Raw genomic sequence first — 17,426 nt, forward strand, 5'->3', positions numbered from 1 at the left:
TGGGGAGGGTTCACTACCTCCTTCTTGAAGGCCTCGGTCTCCACATGGCGGAGTTTGTTCTTCGTCTGCATGTAGATGTCAGCTGCTTGTAGCCCCGCGGGGGGCTTGGGAGCTGGGTAGCCTGGCGGGGGTGGGGGCATCTGGGTGCCTGGGGGTGAGAATGGTGGAGGGAAGCTAGGTGGTGGCGGTGGTGCTTTGGGTCTCTCCATCCTGCTCCGGGGCAGGCCCGGCTCTGGGCTCAGCATGTCCATGTAGCTCTGTATGTCTGCAGCTCTCGTGCTGGGAAGCCCTGGGACAGAGGGAAGGCTGGGTTTGCGAGTTTGCAAAGAGGCTGCCCCCAGGCCCAAGACCCCCTCCTGCCCGGAAAAAACCTGCCACGGGAGCAGGCAGGCTCCGGGTGCAGACTGACACGGCCCCACCGTGGGCCCCGCAGGACCGGGCCCACGCTCGCCCTGGCCCTGCCCACCTGCAGCCCTGCACTCGTTGGGGAAAGGCCTGTGCTCAGGTTTGAGCGGAACTGGCAGGGGGCCGCGGGCTCCAAGACAGGGCTGTGGAGCACAGCCACCTGGAGGGTGGAGGGGTGGCTCCTCGGGGCAGATGTGGCCGGGCAGGCGGCGCGGGTACCGACGGCCACACCGCATCTTTGCAGGGGCCCAGCAGCTCTGCAGGCCGCCACCTGGCGGCGTAAAGCAGGCATCGCAGGTGGACAGACACCTAAGCTCAGGGCGTGGTCAGCATGTGTGAACATGTGTGCCTGGCTTCTGCCTGAGTGTGCATTCGTGTATGTTCCTGAATGTGTGTACGTGCTTCTTTGTACTTATTTTTTATTTTTATTTTTTTTGCGGTACGCGGGCCTCTCACTGTTGTGGCCTCTCCCGTTGCGGAGCACAGGCTCCGGACGCGCAGGCTCAGCGGCCATGGCTCACGGGCACAGCCGCTCCGCGGCATGTGGGATCCTCCCGGAACGGGGCACGAACCCGTGTCCCCTGCATTGGCAGGCGGACTCTCAACCACTGCGCCACCAGGGAAGCCCTTCTTTGTACTTGTGAATGTGTTTGCATTGGTCTGTGGACCTGGGGTGCAGGAGCGCGCACATGTAGCGTAGGTGTCTGTATGGTTCTGTACATGTAGCGTAGGTGTCTGTATGGTTCTGTACGTGTAGCGTAGGTGTCTGTATGGTTCTGTACGTGTAGCGTAGGTGTCTGTATGGTTCTGCACGTGTAGCGTAGGTGTCTGTATGGTTCTGTACGTGTAGCGTAGGTGTCTGTCTGTATGGTCCTGTACGTGTAGCGTAGGTGTCTGTATGGTTCTGTACGTGTGGTCGTGCATTCATACCTGTGTGTTGTGTGTACACGTGTGTAGGTGTGCACTCGAGTGTGGGCAGGTGTGTGACGTCTGGGGAACATTTCGTGTGTGAGTGAGGATACTGAATTGCGTGTGGGCTGCATGCAGCTTTTGTTGGCGGGAGGGTACCTGTGGATGTACGGGCATGTCTGTGATGGACACCCACAAGCCTGAGTGTCACCTGTCCTCCACAGAACCAGCCCTCCTGGTGACCTGGGCAGCCTCCAGTGTCAGCTGCGGGCAGAGTGGGCTCAGGGATGGTCCTCAGGGCGCAGTGGTCTGGCTCCAGTTGGCTCTCCCTCCCCCCTCTCCCCAGGCCCACTCACCACGCGGGGGGCGCCGGCCCTTGATGCTGGAGTGGCTGGAGGAGCAGGACCCGTAGTTGGACAGGGTGCTGGCCGGCGAGCTGAGGTCAAAGTTCGGTGGCTGGACCGACGTGGTGGTGTTGGGTGAGGACATGCCCGAGTCAGGCTGCTTGGTCTCCAGGTCAGCGGATGGATCCCGTGACAGCACACGGTGCTCCACGCTCTGAGCGGGAGAGGGGGCTGTGAGGGCAACCCCGCTCCAAAGACCAGCACACCCTGGGCCAGGGTCCTGCTCAGGCACACCCTCGCTGTGTGACCTCGGTCAAGCCACTTCCCTCTCTGGGCTCCCTTCCCCATCATCTCTCAGGTTCTTCCCAGGCTAAGATTCAAACCCAGCCCCGCAGCGGCAGGACCACGGATTCCTGGGAAACTCCCAGCCCTGGCTGGTCTCTGCTCAGCGGGGTTGAGAGGCTCTGCTCAGAAGAGAGAGAGCACGCTGGGCTGGACCCCAAGCGAGGGCGGCCACAGCACCAGCCTTACTCCTTTCTCATCAATGGGCAGAGGGCCAGGCTCCAGCGTGGCGAGGAGGCACCGGCGCTGCTGCAGCGGGTGGGAGCATTTGCAGCAGCTGGGGATAGGGGAGGGGTGCACGGCACCTCCAACTTGCAGGAAAGACTGAACTCCCGACCTGGCCAGCAACCACGCTGTCTCTCCTTGCCGGAGAGACGGCAAGGAATCCCAACAGGAGCCTAGCCCCCGTCTCCTGATGGGGCCTTTGGGGAAAGGATGGGGCCCGGGGTGGCCCAGCTGAGCTGGGGCGGGGGCAACCTGAGCTCAGCCATCCCCCACCACTGCCTCTCTCCTGCCCACAGGCCTGACCCTCCCTCCTGGGAGCGGGCTGGGGTGGGGGCCATGCTTACGTTGCCCATGCTGGCCCTGCTGCCGGCAAGGCTGCGGCTCGCCTGCTTGCTGCCTGCTGCCCAGGCCAGCTCCTCCCTGCCTGAGAACTGTCACAGGTCTCCCGGGAACGGAAGGCAGGCCTGGCACCAGGTAACGGCTGGTAAGCGGCCATGCTCATTGGCCCCGTAATTAGGGGCTCTGCGGGAGTGTTTGCCTTTTCTGGGCCAGTGTCCTCCATGGCTTGAATCCGTCACTGCCGCAGCTGGGCCCGCCTTGTGAGGGGGCCAGGTGCTCCACACTCCACCCAGTTCGGGGGGGCCAGGCCCTGCTGCCTAACCCCTGAGACAAGGGGAGCCATAGGAGCTGGGCTTGGGCGGGGGGCAGCCTGAACATGCTCTCTCCTTGGCTGGCTGAGGTGGGTACTTGCCCAGCCCTAACAGAGGTTAGGGGCAAAGGCTTTGCAGCCTGGGGGGATGGCTTCAAATTTCATCTCCTCCACTTACTAGCTACATGACCTTTCCATCACTTGTCCTTTCTGTCTGTACCTGAGTTTCTTCATCTGTTAATGCGTATAACCGTACTGCCTGCCCCGTTAGGTTATAACAAAGATTTTCAAAGTTAGTGAAGTGCCAGGGCATGGTAGCCAGTAAATGCCGTATGTGTCAGCTGTTAGTGTTAATTCACTGTGAAGATGAACTGAGATTACATCGTAAAGCACTAGGCAGGGTAGGGTACCTTACCGGGGTCAGAATTCAAGGAATGGTGCTTGTTTGCTCATTGCCTGAAGCTAAAGCCTCCATCAGGGGGCGCCAGAGGGCGCTGGGGCTCTGTGGACCCCTACTTTCTCCGGATGGCCCTTTCTGGAGGGAGTTCTTCCTTGGGGCCAGATGCCATCTCTGATCCCTGGGCCTTGCTGTGCTCTGGAGTCCCCAGAACCAGGGTGCCTCCGTATGCTCGACGACAGGGCAGACAATGCTCTGGGCAGGGGGTCATCGGCCTTCTCTCCTCCAGCCTCATTCCGCAGCCCCTCTCGTGGCCAGGCTGCCCCACTTCTGAAGATGCCTGTGAAGCCAGCCCTCTTTCCTCCCTCCTGCGCCAAAGCAGACGTTGCGCCAGAGGAACCAGAGCCCAGGACCCACATCTGCGCTCAAGTCCTAGTGGGTTCCTTCATGGCTTTGTAACCATAATAAAATAATTTGAAAACACTAACACAGGTTTTCAATCATGAAGTAGCCACGCGGTGAGCAAACATACAGAGTAGTGGTGAAGAGAGGTAGCTTCAGGCCCGGACACCAGGGCTCCACCATTTAATGACTGGGTCTCCCCGAGACTCAGTTTACTCACCTGTGAAATGGGGATACGAGCACTCCCTACCTCAGAGTGTGGTGGTGAGAGTAAAATGAGCTAGTTAATACCTGTGGGCAGGTGAATGCACTTTACTGTTCCCACTGGTGTGTAAGTGTCGTTGTTTCTCCGAGCCTTGGTTCTCATCAGGACGAGGCTGGTCCTCCTTCCCTCGATATTTCTGCCTGCACACCCTCACTCCCCAATGGTCAGTGGTTCTGGCCTGAGAGGTCACGTGGGGTAGTGGTCTAGGGCACTTACTCCTGTGACCCCGGGCAAGGGGCTTCATTCACTTCCCTGAACCTCAGCTTCCTCCGTGGTAAAAAGGGTAACAACACCTACCCCTGCGGGGAGGTGGGGGCAAGCTGTGGGGGGAATGCAGTAACGCGGGGGAGCAGCGCCCGGGGCGTACCAGGTTCTCCACGGTGCGCAGGTAGCGGGTGCAGTGGCTGTGGCCGTTGTAGTCCGCGAGGTCGGCGGCCGTGTACCCGTCGCGGTCGCGGACGTCCAGCTCCGCGCCGTTCACTACCAGGATCTGGCAGCACTGCAGGGGCGCGCAGTGAGGACCCCCGGCCGACAGCCGGGACCCCGGCGCCTGGGCAGCGCTGTGCTGAGAGCGCGGCGCCAGCAGAGGGCGCCCGCCCCTCCCGCGCTCGCCCGGCCTCCCGGCCACGCCCCCGGCCCGCCCTCACCTCCAGCTCCCCGTTCTCGGCGGCGTCATGCAGCGGGGTCCCGCCCCACAGGTCGGCCGAGATCTCGCCGCCGTGCAGCAGGAGCCAGCTGAGCACTTTGGCGTGACCGCGGCTCGCCGCGAAATGCATGGCCGTGGCGCCGTCCTTGTCCTGCTCCGACAGGCTTACGTCGGTGCAGCTCACCTGGGGGGTAGGGGACGGAGCACAGAGGGGCGGGGGCTGGGCGCCAGGCCCCTCTTGGCCCCGCCCCCGTCCCGTACAGGCCCCGCCTCTCCCGGGCCCCAACCCCGACCTGTCCCCGAGCTCACCAGCCACACGATGACCGGGCTGTGGCCCATCTGCGCCGCGGCGTGCAGCGGGGTCATGCCGTCGTGGGCGCTCAGGTGCGGGTCCGCGCCGCACTCCTGCACCAGGTACTGCGTCACCTCCAGGTGGCCCTCCTGGCACGCCAGGTACAGGGGCGTGGCACCGTTCTTGGTTTGGGCATTCACTCCCCTGCGGAAGACGCAGCACCCACCGCGGGATTTCAGTGCCCGTCCCCCTCCAAAGCTTTCTTCACCCCTCACCCGCTTCCGGGGAGCTCTGGAGGGCTGGGAGGGTGGGTTGGAAAAAAATCTAGTGGCTGGACCCGGCTGCCCAACTCCCTCTGGACTCAGTCTTGTGCCAGCCTCCCTGGGTGTGGGGGGGGGGCCCTCTGGCTTGCTCCCCACCTCCCCCCGGCAGCCTTCTTTCTGCAATGCACATCCGACTGAGCTAGTCTCTGCCCTCAGTAAATAGCCCACCTTTTTACCAAGATCTACAGGGATGCGGTGACCTGGCCTCCCCCTACCTTTTCAGCCACACTGACCCACAGTCAGTGTGAGTCCTCACACCTGCTGTCGGACCTCTGTACCTTTGATCATGTCCCCCCTCTGTCTGGAATGCCCTTCCCGTCTCTCTTGAAGACTCGGTACAGATCCCTCCTTCATGAGGCCTGCCCTGATTTCTCCAGCAGAACAGGCCTTTCCCACCTCTGTGCCTCATACTCTGCCCTGGGCTCACTCCGTGGGCCACCTGTCATGCTCGATCATAACTTATTTTGGCCTCTGCCGCCCCCAGAAGACTGAATTCCCAGAAGGCAGAGTGGTAGTGTCACCAGGTAAAACACAGGATGCCCAGTTACGATCTGAATTTCAGATAAACAACAAATAATTTTCTAGTGTAAGTCTACCCCCAATGTGGCATGGGATGTGCATACACTAAACCATTATTCGTTGTTTATCTGAAATTAAAATTCAGTGGAATATTCTGGTTGTGGTTGAAATCAGCCTGGTAACACGACAGGTGCCGCCGTCCACTGAGCACCTCCCCTGCGCTACGACACTAGCACACTGCATGTCCTAACATGCAGTGCATGTTAGGTCCTCACTGCATGTCCTAACTTAGGTCCTACTGTCATCCCCATTTTGCAGTGGGACAGTTGAGGCCCAGGGGCTGTGACTTGCCAAAGGTCACACAGCTGGTAAGTGGCACCGGAGCACAATCCGTCTGTGTGATGCAGGCCCGGACGCACAGCAGGAACGAGGGGAGAGAGGAGAGGGATTGGGGGAAGGGCCATTCCATGTCTTCACTCCTTCAGCCTTCCCTCGGGCCTAGCTTGCAGCTGTCACTGCCCCCCATCCCTGCTCCCCAGCTCCCACAGAAGGGTCCTAACTGGGGAATCAGTCCCATGAAGTAGAGTGCTGTTGGGAAATAGGGAAGCTGTTCCTGCCACTGGCTCAGCCTCAGTTTTTCTGACTTCACAATGGGTGTGGATGCCAGGGTGCAGTTACCAGATCCAGACACTAGGTGGAGCCACAATCTAGGCCCAGGCAGAGGAGCTCGCAGCGGGTCTGGGACACAGAGGGTGCGGGGTAGGGAGTCGGAGCTGAGTCCCTCTGGGCTGGATCAGCCCTCTGGGCCCCAAGAAGCGCAGTTCTTCGTCCGACTTCATATCCTCCCACCCACCCGCCTCTCCCATCTATTTGCTCACGACCTCGATCACACGCTCCACCCCCACCACCCACGCCCTCCCTCCCTCATCTAAGTGTCAGCCGCGTGTACGGTAACGTGGGCACCAGGCCACCCACTCCTCCTCCATCTGCCCCCTCACCCACCCTCTTGTCAGCCACCCACGACTTGGCTCCTCGCTCGCACACACCCCTCGGACCCTCCCGTCTGACCTCTCCCTGTCCCTAAAACCCCATCCCTGTCCACTTGCCTGACCCCTGACCCCAGGCGGCTTGCAGCGCCCACCAGGCACGCAGCCCCGGCTCTCTTCGTCCTCCTGACGTGGGAACAGCCCCTCCTCAGGCACAGAGCTGCCACTTCGGGGCTGACACCGAGTCTGGGACGGTGCCCGGCTGCCTGCCAATACCGCACCCGTGTCGGGGGCGCAGTGGTGTGCCGAGCACAGCGCACAGAGGCAGACAGGGTCGCGCCCACACGCCGCACCTCAGGAACGCGCTGGCTCTCGGCCACCGGCCTCCACGCCCCGGTGCCAGCACTGCCCCCCTCCCACTTTCACAAGCTGGTGCATCAGGAACGGCCCGTTTAATATTTCATGACCGACACTCGATGGCCTGAATTATTCACCCCGTAACCAAGGCGCAGCGAGTGCTGGGGTCCTGGGGCTTGGAGACTGGAGGGGCCACCTCCCAGGGCCCACCGGGCTGTCTCGGGGGAGGCCTGAGGCAGTGTTCGTAGCTCAGGGCGCCGGATCTGCCGGCAGCCCTGTTCTCCCAGTCCACCCTGCCTGGCTGGGATCCATGACCCATGGGTGCCCAGCCAGCCTGAGGAGGTCTCAGGAGGTCTGATGCGCTGGCACAGAGCAGGAGCCGGGCAGGAGGGGGAAGCTGTGCTCACAGCCTCCTGCCAGGCCACTGGCTGACAACCCCAGCTGGCGTCCCTGGTACGGAGGGAGCGCTCAGTAACCCATACGGGAGTCACAGCCCCCAGCCTGGGAGACCCCAGAATACGGGGCAGATGTGCTGATGAGCCGGTGTGGGAAAGGGGGTCCTGGTCTTGTTCCTTTCTTCTGTGTCGACCTGGAGGCAAGAAGAATGGGCACCCTCATACGCACTGGGGTAAACTCTAAAAATATGGAGGAGGGGCTTCCTTGGCGGTCCAGGGGTTAAGACTCCATGCTTCCAATGCAGGGAGTGCAGGTTCAATCCCTGGTTGGGGAACTAAGATCCCGTATGCTGTGCAGCGTGGCCAAAAGATAACAAACATATATATATATATATATATGCACAGGAACAAAGAAAATGAATGAATTTCGTCCTTTTCTTTCTTTTTTTTTGGCGGCGCTTGTGGGATCCTAGTTCCCTGACCAGGGATCGAACCCGGGCCCTGGCTGTGAAAGCGCCAAGTCCTAACCACTGGACCGCCAGGCAATTCCCAACACTAGTCTTTAAATCAATGAATTTAGATGGAGAGAGAGTGAATTTATATAGTAGTAGAGATGACGATAACGGATAACAGTGACAGTGGGTACCATCTGCTGAACAAACTGCTCTGTGCCAAGCACTGGGATGCGCGAAGTACACATGGTCTCTATCTACTCCTCCTAAAGGCCTTACCCGGTAGGTGTCAGAATCGTTCCCCTTTTACAGATGAGGAAACTGAGGCACAGAGGGCTAGGATCACTTGAGAGGCAGAGGGGGACCCAGTGTGAGAAGGACCTGGCGTGTGTGCCACCCACAAGTGGTGTCTTGCCTCCCATCTCTGTTCACAAAGCCGTCCACGCGTGGGGATAATGATCGTTGCTGAGACACGCTTGCAGAGCCCTCAGCAAGGCCTGGCACCGTCGCTGTATTTTAGGATCCCTCCTCCCTGTGCCTCTGTGGGAGCACTGCTGACCTGGGGTGTCCAGGCCCCAACAAGCATGGGTCAGGCCAGGCAGCATTTCTGCTGTGGAGAGTCGCTGCCTAGAGCAGAGGGATGGGGTCTCGGGAGACCTCTGGCCTCAGGACCCGCCCGGCTCCAACCCATCGAGTTCTAGCCATAGTGACGCCATGGGTGACCGGTCCAGCCCCAGCCCCTAGTCTTGGCCCTGGCCTCCACCCACCACCCCAACTCTGTGGCTCAATGTGCAGGGCCCCGGGGCGTTCTCTAGCACCACCACCCCCAGCCTCAGTTTCCACATATGGCAAATGGGCATCACAACTGTTGCCTCTCCAAGCCTCTTGTGAGAGACAGAAGAGGAATCTTTGAAAATTGCAGGGTTCCTCCCAGGGAAAGCAGGGCTTGGCTTCCTGGTACCGCTGCCACAGCCTGACCCGCCAGCCCCCTCACCCGTCCCTCGGGCCTCAACACCGTCACCTCCAAGCTACCGGCCTCGAGACTGCCGTGGCCACGCCCTAACAGGCGCCCCTCACCCCACCGAACACCTGCTCCTCTTGGCTATGGACAAGCACACACCAGGCCTTCTCAGCCTCCCTTGATGGGCCCTCGACCCTTGCCCAATCTCCAAATGTTGGGGTGCCCCAGGACCTCCTTTCTAAACACACTCTGCCCCTGGTGAGGTCATCTACTTCCCAGGGTTATAGGTCACCTGTTCCCAATGCCGCTCACCCCCCAGCTTGGACCTGGAGTACCTGCGGCCCCTACATCAGCTCACAGCTCACTCATCCATCTGTGCACTGAGCAGCTTCTTGAATTTTACTTGCCTTTTTTTTTTTTAAATTAAAAAACTTTTTGGGGCTTCCCTGGCGGCGCAGTGGTTGAGAGTCCGCCTACCAATGCAGGGGACACGGGTTCATGCCCCAGTTCGGAAAGATCCCACATGCCGCAGAGCTGCTGGGCCCGCAAGCCATGGCCGCTGAGCCTGTGCGTCCGGAGCCTGTGCTCCGCAACGGGAGAGGCCACAACAGTGAGAGGCCCGCGTACCGCAAAAAAAAAAAAAACAAAAAACTTTTTGGCCATGCCACCCAGCTTTCGGGGTCTTAGTTCCCCGACCAGGGATCGACCTGTGCCCTTGGCAGTGAAAGCAAGGCGTCCTAACCACTGGACTGCCAGGGAATTTCCCCTTTACCTGCCTTTACATGGAGCAAATCTCTCCACACTCTCCCTCAAACTACCTTCCCCCCTTACTGTCCCCATTTCAGTAAAGGACACCAGGCCACCCTCCCTTGAGTCCAAGCTCTAGGAGTCTTTGGCAACACTTGACCCTTGAGTTCTTTACAAGTCTGCGTCTCCCTAGCAACCATCACATAATGATACTTTCCTTCCTCTTGGGAACAAAGATGATATGGACAAACTGTAACTATTAAGCAAGTCACCCTGATGACACAAAAGAAACATGGAATGCTTGTAAAGGTTTGATAGAAATCTCCGTCCAAGATTGGTGCCACCTTACTGTGACCGTCGCCACGAGGAACAAGGAGTGATCTGCCCACAGAAGCAGACTCCGGTCAGAGAACAGCATTTCCAGTGGCCCTCCCCACTGGCAATCATTTCTGCCCCAAGGGAGGTCTGGTAGGGGATGATCTCCACAAGGATTAGATCTGGCTGTGAGGTAAGTCCGCTCTGAACAAAGACTCGGAGGCTTTGGCGGTTCTACCTCCCTTATCCTCTAATCACGCCTCCTGACTTATTTGAAATGAACCCAAATGAGGCCTGGCCCAGTGAAGCAATGCAGCCCTGATTTGAGGAAGATTCTAGAACAGCCAGCTTTACACCCAATCCATCAGCCAGCCTGGAATATCCCCAGAAGCCTTCACTCTGGTCTGCAATTCTCCCAGCCTTCCAGGCCCTCCTGGCTCGCGATGAAGCCAAGCGGGATCCCCCCTCAGGCTTCTGCCCCGGCCAGTTCCACCTGCAACGCTCCCAGGCCAGGTCTTGGCATGGCTGGTCCTCTCCCATTCAGCTCTCACCTCCTCAGTGGGGCCTTCCTGGACCCCCTCAATTTAAAGAAACCCCCCAACCACTTCCTACGAATACCCCGTTTCACTTCGTAGCACTTGTCCCCTTTGAATTGCCTTGGCACTTTTTTTATGCATTCCAGGGACACATGTCATGAGGCTGCCACACACCAGGGCGGGGCAGAGCTTGAAAACAGTGGAGACCTGCCCTCTCAAGCTTGGTTCCACCAGGGCTGCCGGACACACCCCGACACACTGGAAAATAAGCAAGAACGTCTCTGCGTGTACATGTGCCCTTGACCTGGCTCCTTCTTTGCCCCTGGGAGCCCCCCAAGTTGTCTCCATGAAGCCGTGAGGACTCACTACATCCCTAACGCTAGCGGGGCTGGGCACTTAGGGTACACGTGGATGCTAATTGTTGACTGGATAAATGTGGGAGTGAGCGAGATGGGCAGCCAGGCCCGGAGCTCTGTGATGCCTCCTCGCACGTGGCCTCAGCTGGTCCGTTTGCCAGACGGGCCCTGGGAGGCCCAGAAGGGAGTTCCGTCTGAGGTCACGGGCAGTGAGCTGCTTGCAGGGCCGGACAAGACCCAGGGATCCCAGACTCCTCAGTCCTTCAGCGAGTATTTACTGAGTATCAGGCACTGGGCATACAGGATGTGGAAGAAGAAGAGATGTTCTCATTGCCCGGGAAGACAGACGGTAAGAGGATGTGCTGAGATGCACAGAAAGTAATGCCAGGTAACGATGAGGGTGCGGTGTGGGGGAAAGGAGGCGGGAGAGGAAGCCTGGGAGGGAGGGCGTGTGTCTTCTTGGGGCAGGTGCTGATCTGAAGGAGGCCTGGGGCCGGCCTTACTGAGAAGCGGAGATGGAGCAAAGCCTTGAAGGGGAGGAGGGAGCGGCTGTGAGCTCTCTGGGGAAGAGAGTGAGGCAGTGGGAATGGCCTGTACAAAGGCCAAAGGTCGGAGGGCAGGAGCAACAGGAAGCCCAGGAGGTAGCATAGAGGAGGTGGAGGTCAGGTACGGGGGTGCCAGAGCGAGGAGGGCCTCTGCGCTGCTGTGAGGAAGCAGCTTTCCCTGTCTGTGAGAGAGAAGCCTGTGGCCGGTCTGGGGATCTGACTTGTGGTCTCCAAGGTGGGCACAGCCAGACAGGAAGCGGGCAGGGGGAGGGCAGAGAGGCCAGCTGGAGCCCCAGTGACATGACAGGCTTGGACCAGGAGTTACCGGTGGAGGTGAAGGCTGTCCCCACTGAGAGGGGCTTCTCATGACTCCACCAGGCCCCTCCTTTCTCAGAGCCCCCACCTGGGTTAGGGTCCCCAGTGTGCCAGTGTGGCTCCCCCCAGGCCCTGCTGCCCAGAACACCAACAAGTGCCCAGCAGGGAAGGGCAGCCCCAGGCCCAGGCCTTCTAAGGGGGAGCTGAGCCATAGGCCTGGGGCTCCCTAATAGGTGAGCAGCTAAGGTTTCCTGTTCAAGGCAGGGGCTGCCTGAACCCTTCCAGCTGCACGGGGCCCCAGGAGGAGCCAGGCTCCATGAAGCTTGGCAGTAAGGAAGGAAAAGGGGGCCACCCAGGTGAACTTGAAAAGGCCCTCAGAGGTGAGCGCCTGGCCCAGGAATGGGAGACAGACCCAGCGAGGAGATGCAGTTTGGCCAAGGCCACACAGGGAGCTGGTGGGACCCCGGGTGGTCAGTTAGCCTCTCGGAGACACCATTTCTGTATCTGCAGCACCATGAGGCAGGGACATTTGTCTGTTTGGTTCACCGATGTATCCCCTGACACTTGGAATATTGCCTGGCCCAGAGCAGGTGCTCAAGAAACATTAGTTAGATGAGTCAATCTGTAAAACGGGCTGATTACAGAGCTACTGCCTAGTAGCAGGTGAGGCTCAGACTACTGCTTGGTGTCAGACCCCTAGGAGGCATTCAGCAGGTGGGAGCTGGTCCGAAACCTTTGCGCAGACTGGTTTTCCAGCTCTCTATGACTGGTAGACCACGGTGGGCCCTGCCCCCAGCCCTCCCCAGCCTCAGTGCTCAGGCCTAAGGGTCCCAGCTGAGCCCAGGGCTCCCCTCTGCTTACTGAGGCCCCCAGCAAGCACATGGTCGAGGCGTGAGATGGTTCCTGGGCCCCAGGACCCTGCTGGCAGGATGGTCAGGAGCTCTGAGGGCTACCTGCTCCTGTCCCTTCTGAGCCCCAAATGGGGACGTGGACTCGTGGCTCTGCTCCTCCAGCCACTAGTGTCCCTGGCCAGGAGGGCTGACCCTCCTGACTCTACCTCCCTCAGACCCAGGGCCTGAAACAGCCCCAGCCCAGTTCCTGCCGGCCCCGTGCCTCTAGCTGAAGGACTCTTTTCCCCAGGGGGCTCAGAGGGAGGGTCCCATGGGGCAGCAGCCCCTGAGGTCACGGTGGCAATTCCTCTGCCTCTGGGAAGACTTGCCCAGTGGACTGGGAGAGACTGGAGGAGGGGTGAGTGGGTACAGGCCGTTCCTGCAGTCCTTTCTAATTCCCCAAGGTGCAGCCCAGCATTAGCTGGGCCCTCCCCGGAGGCCGCCCAGCCCTCCTGCGCCTCTGTAGCTTGTCATGGCCATGGCTCATGGCTGCCCACAGCCTCCCGGGCAGGATCAGGTTTCCCAGCGGTAGGAGCTCTCCCTCCATCACCTGCCGCCAGGGAGAGCTGAGCCCTTGTGAATAATTCACCGTGTTTCACAGCAGGCCAGGGAGGCTCAGGAGAGCAGGGCAACGGAGGCCTCTAAAGCTAGGCTGCCTGGGTCCCCTGATTGCACCCTGTGGCCTGGGGCAGCCTGCACCTCTGCCCCTCCCCAGCTCCCAGCCCTGGGGTCCCCAGCCTTGGAGGGCATGAGTCTCTACTTCCGAGTTAGGGTGTGGGCACTGGCCCCCAAAGCCCCCCGCCAGCAGGCCCTACCTCAATGCCCAGCACCCCCTCCTGCCTGAGCCCAGCCTGGCAATCACACAAAAGCGCCTCCTTATCAGCCAGGTCACGCGTCGTCACTGTGGGAACGGAGCCCCAGGCCTCCTGTCCGCTTCCCTGAGATTCACGGGGGGCTGGTGGCCACATAGTTGGTGCCAGGGCCCAATCACGGCCAGCACCACAGCCTGGCCTGGGAGCACCAGGGTCCCCCCGGCCCTGAGCCTTCGAGGGTGTCCCCAGCACAACCAGAGCCTTCCTAAGGCTGGAACCCCAGCCCATGGAGGCTCATCCTAGGCCCCAGACTTCTCAGGGAGGAGGGGCTCAGGGGCCAGGCTGGGGCTTCACCCCTGCCCCCCACCAGCACTTCCCGGGGCGGGGCAGAGCCCCCTCAGTTCACACCATTGGAGCTAAGTTGGCATGGCCACCAGCCTGACCTCCTGGGGCCCATCATGCGTGATGGGGGAGGCCGGCGGGTGCGAGAGGATGACTACCGCCCGTCTCTCTCCTCTTAGGGCCCCAGTGTCCTCCGTGATAAGTGATAAGTGAGGGGGTGGTGTCAGAACCACCTGGGTGGGGGGTGGGGACACGCACAGGGGCAGCCCCTACCTGGGGAGTCTACGTCGAGTCTGCGACCAGACCCCCAGGGTGCTGATGGCTGCAGGTTGGGAGCCCGCACTCGAAGGTGTTTGGGGCCTCCTCCTTGAAATCCCACTGATTTTGGTGTGACCCAGACCTTAGCTTGTCCAGGAGCAGAGGGTTCACGCCAGAGTGGTGCCCAGTGGCCTCTGGCAGGGATGGCTGTGAGGAGACCCCCGGCTGGTCTCACACGAATCAAACCAGGGAACCCCTTGCTTAGCAAGAACGAGCCAGGCTCAGCCGTCCTGGTCCCGGCCTGGGGGCTTTGAGCTGCTCTGTATCCACACCAGCATGCCTGCACCCAAGGGGCTGCCAGACGCAGCCACGCTGCCAGCGGGCCACGGGGCCAGGCTGGCCTCCTGCTGCTCCCTGGTGCCCAGTGGCCGGGCAGGTGCCCTTAGGAGTGGAGCCAGGGGTAAGGACAGACCCTCCCGCCTTGTGACTGCTCTCCTCCTGAGGCTGGGTCCTCTGTCACCACTTATTTCCCAGGTACCCCCTTGAACTGACGAAGGTCACCAGGCAGAGCCCCGGTCTGTTGGGTCCCCAGGGCCACTGATGTCCCACTCCCTCAGACAGGGTCTGGGTGGCTTTCCCCCAGGACCCCTGCCTCCCTCTGGGTGCACCTGGCTCCCTCCCTCCCCCAGGACCCCGTCCCCACGACTCCCGTGCTCTTCAGTGAACCCCATTCTTCTGCATACCCCACCCCACCCTGGGGCTCAGCTGCGTTCTCAGACCAGCCGCTCTCCTCACGAGGGCCGGGGAGGTTCGGGAGCCCCATCCCCCTGGCGAGTGGGAATGAGCTGGCTGGCCACAGGACAGGACAAGCTGCCCTCTGACGGGCGGGGGCTGAGGGCCCAGGAGGCAGGGTGGGGGTCTGGCAGGGGGCGTCTCCCATCACTGCTGGGTAACTGACATGGCTCCCCCTCCTTCCTGACTGGGGCTTGAGGAGACGCTCTTCACCCCTACGTCCCACTTAGGACAGTCTTGCAGATTGGCACAGATCAGAGCCGGAGGGCCACCTGCTGCGGGCTGGAAGCACCCTGGAGACGAACAAAGGGTCTGCGTGCACAGCCGCTGCGGCTCGAGTGCAGCTCGTACCGGGGGAGTGTCTGCTTGCAGGGCTCTGGGGCCTGTGTCTGCTCACCAGGAGGGGAGAACTTTCAGCTTCGGTGGGAGCTGTCTCTGGCCAGGCCCCTGGCCACGGGGATGGCCCAGAAGCACTAATTCCCCTGGCGTGCTGGAGGGGCACGGCCGACTACAGGCACCCCCCAGAGCCCTGGCCCGCCCCACCCAGAGGCCCCCCGAAGCGGAGGGTCCTTACTCAGGGTGGTGGCCGACGAGGAGCCTCAGGGAGGGGAAGTCTCCTTTGGCGGCGGCGTAGTGAAGAGGCAGGGCGCCTGTGTCTGTGGCCACGGTGGGGTCCCCACCGCCGTGACGCAGCAGCCAGTTCACCACCTCGGGGTGGCCGAAGCGGGCAGCCAGGTGCAGGACTGTGGCACCAGAATTGTCTCTGTCCTGTGGGAGGAGAGCCCATTAGTCCTAAGGCCTGGTCCTGCCCCCACCCCCTGCTCGGACCGCGTCCTGCATCCCACCAGCCACTGGGGCAGTTCTGTCCTCGGGCACCTAACTGGCCCTCTTTGAAGCTCAGTCCATAGCGGCAGCACGGTGCCATCCATGCTGGGCTTTCTGAGGCCCGCAGGGCACGCTGTCATCGCCCCAGCAGGAGCACCTGCCTGTCACCCAGGTGCTCAGGGGACACCTGAGGGAGCCGCTGGGCCAGGAAGAGTGGGCTGTTGGGCCCTGCTGTCAGGGGTCGGGGGAGCAGCCCCTGCGCCCAACCCCTGCCTCCTCCCTCTCTTCCTCCCCAGGTCTCACAAAGGGAGAGGCCTCCGGGTTGACGCATGTCCAATGACCCAATCTCAGTGCAGAGAACTGCCCCACCACCAGCAGGCTCCCTGCTCCCAGCTCCCCGCCCCGAACAGGCTATGTCCTTGCCGCTGGCTACTGGTGGGCAAGGCCGGGGCAGTCAGCCAGTGGTGGTACGTGTGGGATGGAGGCAGCCCCTGGGAAGGGTTTGGGCAAGACCCCTCCCAGGCACCCCAAAGGGGATGATGGTTTAGGCCCAGAAGTGTTGAATGAGTCTTCCGTGAACATCCAGGTGTGTGTGTCTCTTGCGGGAGGGGCTTGGCAAATGCTGTTTATGTGACCTGCAGGCCAAGACGGACAGACATCCAGAAGGCTGGACTCAGAGGCTGGGAGTTTGGGACAGTGGGCACCGGTTCTAGAACAGAATGAGCTCCCAGCACCAAGCACGTGGGGGGACGGAGAGGTGGGCAGGGAGCTGGGCAGGGGCTCGGGGAAGGGGGTGGGGCAGCCGTGGAGGCTGGCACGGGTTACCGGCGTCAGAGAAGGGAAGCTGCTCTGCACGCCCACCTCCGCCCCCGCCCAGAGAGAGGGCATTTGGGAACAGGTGTGGCCGAGGCAGGGGGTGCTGGAGAGACCCTGAGCTTAAGGAAGGTGAATCTCAGTAGCATGAGAACCTCTGAAGCTCCTCTAAGAAATGCAGGGAAAAGAGGGGACAGAGGGAACAGGGCCCAGGGGCACGACGGGGAGGTCACAGTTAGGGGCTATGGGGTGGGGGGCAAACAGACCGGCTGTTGGGCAAGAAGAGAGGCAGGGAGGAAGGGGGGGCAGAGAAAACAGTCCAGAGGAAGCGGAGGACAATGCTGAGACTCCTCTGTGTGTGGAATGCCTGGGGAAGACCAGAGACAGCTGCAGCTTGTCCTCCTGAGCCCAGGGGACAAGGCTGGCTAGAGGTGACCCAGACAGGCCCATAGTGAAGTATGCCCTGCGCCCCAGCTCTTGAGAAAGGCCCTCACTTCCCACTGGCCTTGGGGATTGTGGGTCTGAGGCTCCAGGGGGTCCTGATGGCTCTGCGCCTCTGGGTGAGGGTGGCAGTAAGGAGAGAATCACAGGCCTATGACCTGTCTCGAAGCTCCAACAGCTACGTGGGCCCCAGGAGCCTCACGTGCTATGGCCCGTACCCTAAAGCTGCTTATCTCCCTGAGCTGAGCAGGGCCCCGGATCTGGGTCATCCTCCCCCTACACACACACTGGGGCAAGAGGGTGGGAGACTTGATAAGCCGGGCACAAGGCCGCCTGCTCCTTGGGCGGGGGAGGCTTCTGGCCAAGGCTGGACACCGGGATCGGGGAGGCGTGCCACCTCCCAAAAGAGTGGGCAGGGACCATGTGCCAGGAACTCCTGATAACAGAGCTAGCCCGGAGATAAGGAGCCGGGCCATCTCCCAGGAAGGGTGGGATGGGAGGCCTGGCCATCCTGAGGCCAGGAGGTGGGGGGATGGGGTCTGGGCACCGCCAGGACACAGCCAGCCAGCT

At 61.1% G+C, this 17,426-nt stretch overlaps 1 protein-coding gene across 1 annotated transcript in view; it reads right to left on the reverse strand.

Moving 5' to 3' along the window:
• ESPN (espin) overlaps positions 1–17,125 on the reverse strand; it is a 29,373-nt gene extending 12,248 nt beyond the window's left edge. The window contains exons 1-7 of the mRNA XM_024756120.1: positions 17,075–17,125; positions 15,352–15,545; positions 4,894–5,080; positions 4,586–4,768; positions 4,306–4,437; positions 1,671–1,872; positions 18–289 (exon numbers count right to left, since the gene is read on the reverse strand). Coding sequence (XP_024611888.1) covers positions 18–289; positions 1,671–1,872; positions 4,306–4,437; positions 4,586–4,768; positions 4,894–5,080; positions 15,352–15,545; positions 17,075–17,125 — 1,221 coding nt within the window. The remainder of the gene's footprint in view (positions 1–17; positions 290–1,670; positions 1,873–4,305; positions 4,438–4,585; positions 4,769–4,893; positions 5,081–15,351; positions 15,546–17,074) is intronic.
• Positions 17,126–17,426: the final 301 nt, after the last annotated feature.

The sequence above is a fragment of the Neophocaena asiaeorientalis genome, unplaced genomic scaffold, assembly GCF_003031525.2.
Source record: "Neophocaena asiaeorientalis asiaeorientalis breed wild unplaced genomic scaffold, Neophocaena_asiaeorientalis_V1.1 scaffold1247, whole genome shotgun sequence".
NCBI classification, from domain to species: Eukaryota; Metazoa; Chordata; class Mammalia; order Artiodactyla; family Phocoenidae; genus Neophocaena; species Neophocaena asiaeorientalis.